Raw genomic sequence first — 12,196 nt, forward strand, 5'->3', positions numbered from 1 at the left:
TGCGCTCTTAAACTGCAAGACGTCATGTATTTCATTCGTATTGGCGTAGAAAAAAAAAAAGACTACAACTACCATAGTTTTTTCTGTTTAACGCGTTAGTTCGATATATATTAAAGGCTCGCCCGCCTCTGCAAATATGTATATTGGCGTTGTAGCTGAAGGTTAACTACTTTGACAGGGATACGCCGTCTTTTAAAAACACCGTACATGACGCATCCCCGTTGAAGTCCCCTTACTTTTCTGCACATGCTCAGTGGAGCCGCCCAGCTAGCCCATCCACGTTAGCAACGGAGCGGATGTAGCGTACAGACAAAACAATAGTAGTGTCATCGCGTGTTGAACATTAGAGCTCTTTCGCTTTGGTTTCCACTGATGTGAACCCGTGTGTGTGTTGGTGACCTAGCGTGGCCTCTTTGGGAAAGTTGAATGGGAATTATTAGTCGTTCGAAGCAGCCCTACCTTTATTTGTGTTGAAGCTAACTAGCAGGGCGGCTAACACTTAAGGGGGAGCCGCCTGACTGAAGGGAAGCTGTCAAGTCTCTGTGAGGTGGGTGGAGCTGACTGAAATGTTGAGCTGTAGACCTTTTAACTATCTTACATTTCTTGATCTATGTCAAGATAATTCCAATGTCTTCTTAAAGCTAACAGCAATTTGATTGTGTATCTACATGTACATTGTATCCCAATAGTTGCTTAATATAAAGCAAGTAAAGATACTTCATGTTAATGTTAACCTACATTTAACATTATATCTATTTACATCATGTAAGATTGGTCTTGGACACATCAGTGAAGCCTCTTTGTTTAAGTGTTATGTGAATAAGGTATTCGTCCTTAGATGGTGATATTAATGTTAAGAATAGTGTCTGTGCTTTTCCTTATCCATTTCAATATATAACTTATTTATAGCTTACATTGATTATATCTCCATTTTATGACATGCTGTTGAACTTTTGTCAATACATTTATTGTATTTAATCTTTGTTGAACCACCTCATAATTTATGATTAAAGGCAGTATGAAAACCTAGTACTTTCCATGACATATTATCAATCTTTGCAGAAAATAACATACAAATTGTATTTTCTGATTAAATACCCTCTTTTAATAGGCTTATGATGGACATAAGTATTTGACATGGTCGTTTTTTGGGGAAATGTTATAGTCATAGTAACATCTTATAACCAAACCTGTGTAACTTGCCTCAATGTCAATTCAATAGCTATACAAACATTACATTTTGAAATTGCTAACTAATATATATATCATATTCTTCCAGTTTTTAAATTACGGCTCTAGTGAACCTTATGGTTACTTTGGCTTTCCCTCCAATAGATTTGCTTAAACATCAAGAAATGGATGGCAAAACCAAATCGTCTCCTGAAAGAATACTTCTGGAGCCATACAAATATTTGCTACAACTGCCAGGTATGTTTGTGGTGTGTTTCATTTATTTTAATCCTGTTAGGCCTTTCAGCATTCATAGTTGTTCAGCACAGACAAGAATTAGGAGAACCGAACAAAATTGCCCTTCTTCGTCACTTAATACCTTCACTCCCTTTGCAGGAAAACAGGTTCGGACAAAACTGTCCCAAGCCTTCAACCACTGGCTCAATGTTCCAGATGACAAACTCCAGGTAATGCAGCAATTATATTCCTGACCAACCCACTATATGTTGACAGGCTGAGGGGGGGTCGTGAAGATGCTATGGGGCTGTGTAAATGTCTTCTACTGCTAACCACACACTTGAATCACTGAAACAGGGCAGTCGTCTAGCAGTGTTCAGAGCCAGTTCTGTGACCTCTTCTGTGGGCCAGCCAGCTGAATCATAACTGTGACAACCATGGGGATCAACCACTGAGCTAGTTCTTGACTTGCTTCTACCCCTGTCTTTGCAGGAATGGGTTTGTGCACATGTGTTGTGTGGTCGCAGTGGCTAAGATCAAAGCAGTATCTATAAATATATACCATTTGCTATCAGCTCTTCACTTCTTGCCAGAAATAGTCCTGGCAAGTGACAAGGAACTCTTTATTTATATGGTTAATATGTCTGTGGTCTGATAAGGATGGAAGCAGTTTAAAAAAAATAAAATAATGAAAGATTCACTAAAAGCGAATACAAAAAACATGATTATTTTTCAACTGTTAAGGAGAGTAGCAGTGCAGAGAACATATGTTATGTTCATACATGGCAGAACCTTTCCTTTCCGCTACATCAGTTCTACATCACCCTCCCTATGCACCAATCTTCCGGGCTCTTGTCTCGTGTCTCGTGTCCACATGCTTGTCACGTGACAGTTTAGATGACGTGGTGCTAGAGGAAATGAGATACTGAGGGAGCTGTGTTAGCCTGCATCAGGCTAGCGCCAAGGCCAGACAGAAAGCTCATCGCCAGCCAGAATTATTGGCTTAAGCGTCACTCAAAACAGAGACGTCTCCAGTAACTGCTCTCTGGTAGTTCCCTCTCAATTAAAGAAGCCACATTGACTGAAATGAACCAATATTCTCCGGGTTAACCTTTTTTCCCTAGTTTTTCTCCTGATTTCAAGCTCCAGCCTTATCAGATGGCTGTCGCTGTCTGTCTCTCCCCTCCTCCCCTCCGATATTGCTTTCTGTCATCTAAAAGGGTAAAGGGATCAATATTAATCGCGTTAGGCACTTAACCCATCACTGCCGTTCTTAGAATGCATTTCCAACAAATTGGGTTTTTGCCTAGAAGGTTTGGTGTAGTGTTACAGAAGAAACAATGGCCAGAGGCCAGATGGCTTCAGAAATACAAACGTCAACCAAGTCCTTCTGGCTTGTGATGTAAAAATACATGCTCAGTTCATAAAGTGGCACTTTTCGACATGTAATTTGAGAACGTTGGAAATAAACAGACACCATTTCTATACAGAAGGCTATACCTTTAAGCATTAGCAACGTTTGGTGAAAGACATTGATAAAAACTAACTTTTGCTTACTTTTTGATTTCCTTCACAAAGGGAGACTGCATATATTTTGTGCCCCCCACACGCACGTCCACGCACACACACACTATTCAAGTGGCATCTACAGTGAGCAATCCCTCTGGCTTGCCAGCGCTTCTTGTTGTTATTTGTCAAACGATTCCAGTTCAGTAGACATGGCTGAAGATGGTAGAATTGAACAAATCTGGCATTTTCCGCTGGTTCTCTTCCACATTTATCAGCACAATAAACATGTTGGGCTTATTGAGAAAGCGGCTCTCTGTGGATGCAGCGCGAACCTAGGATTCTGCTAACTGCAGGGACTGTGCGTGTTAAATGGCACGCCTGACACTAATCTATCTCTTAGTGAATTGTCTGGCTTTTCGAGTTCAAGAATGTAAGGAAATGTGACCTACTGTTGGACATCTTTATAAACATATTTATCTATCTGTGAGTGAGGGTAAATCAGTGGCTTGATTTACCTTCCGCAGTGTTCTACATTGGCGTGTTAAATGATCATAACAATAAACTGATTAGATCAGGGGTCTCAAACTCAACTTACCTGGGGGCCGCTGGATGTGGAGTCTGGGTCAGGCTGGGCCACATCAAGTATGCCACAAAAAAAAGGTAGCACAACTGACCCAATCTAAGTTAATGATCGGGCTATAATTAGATCATCTAAACTTTGATGTCAAGTAGGGGGCCACAAAATATCATCCCGCGGGCCTCAATTGGCCCCCGGGCCGCGAGTTTGAGACCCCTGGATTAGATGGTGTATTAGAGGCTCCTCTGACCAGTGTCCACCACATTAGGAAAGATTATGATCAGGTCTCATTTGGGGTCTTCTAGATTCCTTCTAGATTCAGAAGAGGGGCATTGTGGATGTGTCAGTGCTGGGCCTGTTTGCTGTAGCGATGACTAACAGATTCATCGTAATGAATGACGGGAGTGTCAGTGCGGCCATTCCGTCCGTCCCTCCGAGGTTATTCTCTCATCAAGTTATGTGTAGGATGATGTTGGCTCTGACAAAGTGAGAGATAATGTAAGTCTATCCTTTTATAATGCACCTATTCTATTTTATTATGTGCCTCCAGGGAAGTTAACAACAACACAGGCATCTTTCAGAGAAATCCATGTTATGCATTTTGTCAGATTCATTGAGTTCCAGACTGATTCCTCTGATTATTATGCATTTTCCTACAGCAGTTGTACAAAGCACTAAATATAGCACTATATGCTGCCAGATCATATTTTGGTGTCTTACTAGATGACGCATTTCTCATTATTTTGAATGACCGCTCTAGCAAATATGGAAAAAGGTTTTGCATTACAAGCTTCCACTTGCAGTAATGAAAGTTCCACACTATGTATTTGTCGTGTCCTGTTAGCTAACAGAGCTTTTGTTGTGACGTCTTGCTCGCTCTTTCCCCAAGGCTGCATTTGCATGAGCCCTTTTGATATTCAACTGTGGCTGCAAAGAAAAGCCTTCGTGGTGGCACTCACTTCCCCTGTCAGGCTGTTGAATGGACAACCGACGCTGCCCTGCAGTCTGACAGCTTATTTTACCCCTCGCTACAGTGATGTAGTGGCAAGCGAATTGGCTTGTCCCTGAAAATGATTCCTCTCGTATCAGAGGGTTCACTCCTAGCCTTGCCTCTGGTCCTCACTCTCCTCCTCGTGTTCGTATGTAGCGGGGTCGTAGTAGTAGTTTTGCTGGGTCAATTCTCGCTGAACTTGTCAGGTAGACTGAAGCCCCGCCCCCTGCTCACCGTGGGCCTGCTGTTGCCAGGAAGTTACAGCTCTGCTGTCTCTCTCCCCCCCCCCCCCACCCCCAGAGTCAGTGTAAGGGCATTCATCCAGCTCTTCACTCTTATCATGAACCTGTGCCCTCCCATCTCTCCAACCCTTCATTGGCTGGGACCTTCCCCTGGGGCTCCCCCCACTTTCATGAGTCTTCCTTCTACTATAAGTGCTACTACTAAAGACGATGTTACTTGTTTCGAATAAAAGTAATTTAGAAATGTACACGCTTGTGGACCTCATGCAGAGCTTAACTGTTTTGTAGTGCAGAAGGAGGGAACAGGGGGAGTTCCACCTGGGTGTGTGCTCACATTATAGTAGCCAATCACATTTTAGCAGCTGTTTCTTGTGCCATTGGACAATCCTGATAAGGTTGTCCGGCACCAACTGCTCTCCTATGCCTCCTTTTTGTGTCCTTTCATAAAGCTTTCTTTGTTTTATTTCATCTGAACGTGGGCCATTGAAGCTCTGTGAGAATGTAAATCGTGATGGAGATAGACAAATACGCTTGACTTGAATGAACACACACTCAGGCATTGAGATAATCCTCTCAGTTTTCAAGACAAACACGGTGGCTACTGCAGTTGAATGAACCAATAATGATGTCAGGCCATTATTCAAAGGAAGTAAGAAACGGCCATTGTGTCGTTGAATAACTGCCCGACATCGGTGTCCATCTCCCCATGCTTCATCTCATTTCCGAGGTGGACAGAGCAGGTGACATGCCGAGATCACCAGACTGGATTGATGCAAACATGTTCTAGGCCACTGTTGCCTCTTGTCATTTCCTCTGTGTTATTGAGTGCAGCGTAGCTCGCATGATTGTGATGGAGTCTTTCCATTCATAACGGTTCAGTGATTGCCGCGATGCCAAAGTGGGAGATGAAGTCCACCGCCCCCAGTGATAATCAAAGAGTCTTCCGAGAGCGACGATAAGGGCATTAAAAGCGCCGAGTTATGCAGCGACAGTCCTCACTGTTATTGGATTCCTGCTGGAGTGCAGGACGCGACGCAGCACTTTTGAATGATTTCGATTGTTTGTGTTTTCTGCCGTTTCTGTTATTGTAACCGGAGGTCATCCTTTTTGCGGAAATGTGTTTCCGTCATGATTTGCCCGGCGTGCAAGGACATGAAGCTCAGTCCGATTGTAAAGACTGCTGTAAGAGCGTGTAACGACTGCCGTCACGGTGTGCTTTCTGAGGTGATGGTTGTTGTTACGGGGCCCGACCCACTGGGCGTTGTGTTGGCCACGAGGCCTACTAACACTTTGTGCAGAATGTTTGTCTTGGAGAAGCTGTTAGTCATCAACACACAGACGCCCTAGTTCATGTCCAGCCAAAGCCAATACAGCTGGTTCTACGACTAACTTAACTACTGGAGCACTCTCTGCTCCCCACCTCTTCTCCTTCTGAGCATCTCGACTTCAGCAATGTCTCCTGATATCCTACCTGTCGGACTGACTGGCCGGCCAATTACTTTGTTAATGTTTTGGCTAAACTCTATGCTCCGTTGGTTTGGTTGCACTTTAACTCCAGCCTCCAGTGCTGTAAGACTGGGTGAAGTATGGACATGGCACCCTCTAGTGGAGGCTTGTGGTACATGGCAAACTAAGCACTACAAAAGCACACTTCTAATGTAGTGTTCATGTAATTGTATTGCTCAGGATTGCTCAGGTATATGCTCCTATAAACGGCGATTGCGTAGGGTGTAGGAGCATTATTTTTCCTGTTTGTTACACAAACTCGATGTACAATTTGTTAAACTATACTATGGTTTATTTGATCAGTCACTGCACAGCTTTCTTTTGAATGTTGTGGAAAACAATACAGACCTTTCGAATGGCAACCAAATGAAAAAAGCAAACCCTGACATTTTAGCAAAACAGGAACGACCACATTAAGTAAACTTGGTTACAATCTGTGTGACCTAAAAAACGAATACAAATGAAAGTCAGTTTGCATTTTGATGTCTGTGTCTGTGTGCGTGAGCGTCGTCTTACTTCCACGCCCCCCTCTCCCCAGGTGATCATCGAGGTGACGGAGATGCTGCACAACGCCAGCCTGCTGATCGACGACATCGAGGACAGCTCCACGCTGCGCCGGGGCTTCCCCGTGGCCCACAGCATCTACGGCGTGCCCTCCGTCATCAACTCGGCCAACTACGTCTACTTCCTGGGCCTGGAGAAGGTGCTGACCCTGGAGCACCCGGAGGCCGTGCGCGTCTTCACCCGCCAGCTGCTGGAGCTGCACCGCGGCCAGGGCCTGGACATCCACTGGAGGGACACCTACACCTGCCCCAGCGAGCAGGAGTACCGCGCCATGGTGCTGCAGAAGACGGGCGGCCTCTTCGGCCTGGCCGTGGGCCTCATGCAGCTCTTCTCCGGCTGGGGCCGCGACCTCAAGCCCCTGCTGGACACGCTGGGCCTCTTCTTCCAGATCCGCGACGACTACGCCAACCTGCGCTCGCGCGAGTACAGCGACAACAAGAGCTTCTGCGAGGACCTGACCGAGGGCAAGTTCTCGTTCCCCACCATCCACGCCATCTGGTCGTGCCCCGAGAGCACGCAGGTGCAGAACATCCTGCGGCAGCGCACGGACAACGCCGACATCAAGCGCTACTGCGTGGACTACCTGGAGAAGGTGGGCTCGTTCGCCTACACGCGCCAGACGCTGCGCACGCTGGAGGAGGACACCTACCGGCTGATCCGGGAGCTGGGCGGGAACCCCGAGCTGGAGAGCCTGGTCAAGCACCTGGGCAGGATGCACCAGGAGGTGGAGGCGGTGGGCGGCGAGGCGGAGGCCGGCGAGGGCGAAACCCAGTGAGGATCCTCCGCCTCCACGGACCGGGGGAACCCGAGCCGCGTGTGCCTGAGCCAGCGCCACGGTGCCCGGATCGACAGACTGGAGGAGGTCCCTCTCGTCGGATCACGAGGGGAGATCCGTTTACCGTCCCCTGACTCCGTTGTCCAAGAAACCCCAAAAACACTATTTGTGTTCCCGAATGGTAACAGTTTTAAATGCAGCCAAATAAAGTTGTTACTTTTGTGCCTCCCAGACGTGCGGGTGTGTTTTGCCAACGCTGATTTGCGCAATGTGTTCCGTGTATGCGAAAGTGCAACTGTGCGCTCAGCGAAAAGGTTTGAGCTGTTATTGAAATGTTTTCGTGGCTTTAGGTTTTTCCCAAATCCATCGACAATGAGGTTAGACCCCAGATCTTATTTCTGGGCTTGACACACACACACACACACACACACACACACACACACACACACACACACACACACACACACACACACACACACACACACACACACACACACACACACACACACACACACACACACACACACACACACACACACACACACACACACACACACACACACACACACACACACTTTCTGTAGCCCGATGAAAACTCAAGCTTGGTTTACTTTCGTTTTTCGGGTATGAAGTTTCGCTTGAGGTGTGTGTGAAATTCTCCCAAATGGGATTGTTTTGTTATTTGTACCTATATTGCTGCCAGAGTGCCAATTGCGTCGAAAAAATTAATCGTTACTAATCTGTCTTTTTTTTTTATTTTTTATCCTGCACACATGCTACTGCTTGCTGTTCATTTCATGCTGCATTAAGGTTTGCTGTAAAGGCCCATTCCATCGAGCTCCAGCTTTGATTGGTAGCAAGCCTCACAAAGTGACTTTATACCACGCTCATATCTGGCTTCCCATTCATGACTTTTTAATCACATTCCCACTGAAGTCACTAGTATTCTAGTCATCTTTGTCGTTGCACAATGTGCTTTGCAGAAGATTTTTGCATCTATCAATTAAAAGCATATACATGGGGAAATAAAACCTTTTTTTTCGTTTTTGTTCTGAATGTTCAGTTTCCATGCATATTGATTTCTAAATAGGATATGTTGAAGTAGCCCACCCAGCTACCATTAACAACCAAGCTGGCTGTGAGATGAGTGAGACCCATGGCTTCCTGTCTGATATAAGGTATTACTGCTACTACTCATTGTATATTACATGACATAGATTACAGTCACACTGAATTGTGTGACCCTGTGGAATTGACAACCATGATGTCCAATGTTTACCTGTATCGATCCACCACAGTCCCTGTTTTAGGACCACACCTAAATGGGTTTATTGTATATACTTGGTTGCAATTCAAATGATATTTGAGCCTGAAAGCATTAAAGTTAATCAGAAAGTATTTTTTTGTAAGTGTAGCTGTCAGACATGGCTGGAAAGCCATTGGGTGAATTTGAAAGGTCTCCCATGCACCAATCAGCATAATGTCCCTCATAGCCTGGGAGACGGCTGTGTCCTTTTGCCAAAGTCAGAAAATCTCTTGCTCCTGATGTCTGCTCTATAATTAATGATGTGCAAGCACAAATGGAGTTAAGGCTGCTTCTTCAAAAAAAGTGGATCGATTCATCAAAAATGTTTGATTCTTACAAACTGTCTCCTGCCCGGTTGTAATTTTCCACTCCGAGGTTCGGTGAGAGAGAGCAGGTTAATTTAATTCAAATTCGTTTCTGCTTTGGATGATAAACAGAAAAGTGGCGCAAGAAGTTGTTTTTCTGCAGAGCAGAAGACCGCGTCGCTCACAGTAATCACAAAACATCTCTGTCCTCATCTCCCCTCTCCGCGGCTGGCAGGATTGATTTTCTCCGCCCACGGTGACCGGGGAGTTCTTTCAGATCACAAAAACATAATGGTATTGGTGTGAGCAGCTGCATGCCTCTTTCAAGCCTTGCCGTCAATCAGCCTCTCTGCCAAAAATTCGTGTATCTGTTTTCTACTTCGATGGTGTATCTACGAGGCCATTTTGCCAAAAAGTTTAATTTTTCTTTATTTTTGTGCAATTTTGCAAATCGTTCAGCAAAGCAGCAAGACCTCCTGGTGAAATATAGGTGTACATTTGATTGGCTTAAATTGGTGTTAAGGGATGTGATTTACCATGCAGAAGATCGCAGGGGATGTCACATTGCACCAATCAAAGCTTTGAAGTTTAGCTTGGATAAGTCCATTTGATGGCTGGATGTTCGACTCCCATCACTTTGATTTAATGGGATCAATTAGATTTAAGTATAAACTGCTGAGGTTATAATACACTTACATCATTATGCAATGATTAAGAGGTGTTTTATGAATCTGACGGAGCTATATTATTAATACATCAGTTTGCATTGCTAGTAGGGCCTCAGTTCGCCCTTATTGTGCATAATTCCATCAGTTTAGTATTATTTATTACAGCATTTGTACTCATTCACATAACTCTGAGAAGAACACACTGGGTTTAATTGAGTATGCCACTACAAAACTAATTGCAAAAGGAAAATCCAAACATAGAAGTCCAAAATTGAAATAACTCCACATACATTGAGACCAGAATGAGATAAATTGCTGCGGGAGCATAGCCATATTCTCCGTTGCATCATATTACATCAGTGTTTTGACTACGAATCTCCTCATTATAGCGATAAACCCCAAACTTCATGATCCTCTTAAAAGAGAAAACGACTCGGTAACGACGGGCCTAATTGCCCGCACTACGCATCATCCCACAGATTCCCTTCCATGTTATTGCATCAAGCGCTACAATGGGGTCAAGAGAGCTTAGGAAACGTATGATTTACTCCTCACTGGCCCCACAGATGTCTAATTATGATTCCAACGCGCAGCTTCGGCTGAATAATTTCACACCCGTATCGCCTCTTCAGCATTCAATTTCCTGTGTGCTGTGGTTCTAAAAGTGAGACACTGTATTGGAGTGAGAGAAAAAAAAAAAAAAACACAGATACGATCCCAGATTGGCACTGCAAGTTTGTCGCCCTATCGAGGAAGAGAGTGCGTCTAATAATAATCCCTTCATTCCTCTGAATAACTATCCCCCAGATCCTGGGTTTGAGGATGCATGGCTTCATGAATAACACATTTCCTCCTCATCTCTCTCTAACACACACACACACACACACACACACACACACACACACACACACACACACACACACACACACACACACACACACACACACACACACACACACACACACACACACACACACACACGTTGACTGACAGCCACCTGTTCCCTTTCCTTTATGTGTGATGATAAAGTTGCTGGGTGGAATTGGCTGAAAGAGCGCCGGTGCAGATGCACGCCAGCCAGCCAGACCCTCAGACCTTTCTCCTCCATACTATCGGAGACAGCTGTAGCCCATCTCGCGCCGTCAGTCATAGACGACGGCGGGGCTAATGGAGTCGATAGGAGAGTCAACGTTCCTTGATGACAGACGAGAACAGGAGCGTGCCGTTTCAAATAAATACCCCTGTTGAAAAGGCATGAAAAAGAGTGCCATGTGTTTACTGTACTCTTTGGGCTTTCATGCTCCACAAGCAACAAAATATATCCATCTGTATTTATATCCATCTACCCATCTGTCGCCATGTGCTCACCGGATCTGTTCGGACCAAAAGCCCTTTGACTCTTCTCCTGAGGCTCATGTTTGCTCACCCCCGAGCATCATCACGGTTCCTTTGATATAAAAAGGACAGTCAATGTTATCAAATAACATTAAACATCAAATAATCAAACAAATCCCTATCAGTTGGTTTCCTCATTTGTAATGTATTTAGCTCTGGGCAAGTCTCTTCTAATAATTGGCGCCACAGAGAGAATCGACGGGATCTCACAGAGTGTAGAACGTGTGAAGAGAAGCCAATGTTTCAAAAGAAATGATGTTTCCAACCGGTGATGACAACCCGTTCCAAAAAAGGCGAAGGCGAAGATTCTGCCAAGCTCACCGGAAATCACTGGTCTACTTTTCACACAACGGACAATTTTCAAATCCTTAACATGCCATTTGCCATTGGATCCATCCGATTTGCATGCAAAATTGAACACAAAGTGCTTTATGACAAGATAATGTCACCCGTGGCACAGTGAATGTGAAGTGAAGGCATCATTACTGTGACAGAGGTGGCTGTGAAGTTGACCCCTCTTCCTGCCTGCAATGCCGTGTGTGAGCAGAGTCCTCATTTGAACAGTCGGAGCAACGCTCGGAATAATGGGAGCAGTTTACAAGAAGAGTGAATAACGAGACGTAAATGACATTATCGATGAAACAATCGAGTTTAGACAAATTCTAGTCAAGTTGGCTCTTTTGAAGAGGCGCTGAAGGGAGGCGTGTGCGTGCGTTTGTGTGCGTGTAGGCGTGGACGCGGATATGTCCTGAAGTCACTCCCTGCAAGTGAGACCCAGGGGGGGGGATTTGATGGGGTGGGTGAGGTGAAGAGGCAGGGAAGGGCGGGTGAGATGAAGAGGCAGGGGGGTGGGGGTGGGGGTGGGTGTGCCTCAATGTCAGCTTGAGAGCATGAATTATACCCACTGGATCGGTGGTGGGGGGTTTGGGAAGGAAAGAGGCCACTAAATAA

At 45.2% G+C, this 12,196-nt stretch overlaps 1 protein-coding gene across 1 annotated transcript; it reads left to right on the forward strand.

The window, feature by feature from the left end:
- Window positions 1-22: 22 nt before the first annotated feature.
- On the forward strand, window positions 23-8,602 carry ggps1 (geranylgeranyl diphosphate synthase 1). The gene is made up of 4 exons (XM_060073578.1): window positions 23-547; window positions 1,336-1,428; window positions 1,567-1,637; window positions 6,771-8,602. The coding sequence occupies exons 2-4, from the start codon at window positions 1,356-1,358 to the stop codon at window positions 7,569-7,571; spliced, it is 945 nt and encodes a 314-aa protein (XP_059929561.1). The 5' UTR covers window positions 23-547; window positions 1,336-1,355; the 3' UTR covers window positions 7,572-8,602.
- The last annotated feature ends 3,594 nt before the right edge of the window (window positions 8,603-12,196 follow it).

This window comes from Gadus macrocephalus, chromosome 15, assembly GCF_031168955.1.
Source record: "Gadus macrocephalus chromosome 15, ASM3116895v1".
NCBI lineage: Eukaryota > Metazoa > Chordata > Actinopteri > Gadiformes > Gadidae > Gadus > Gadus macrocephalus.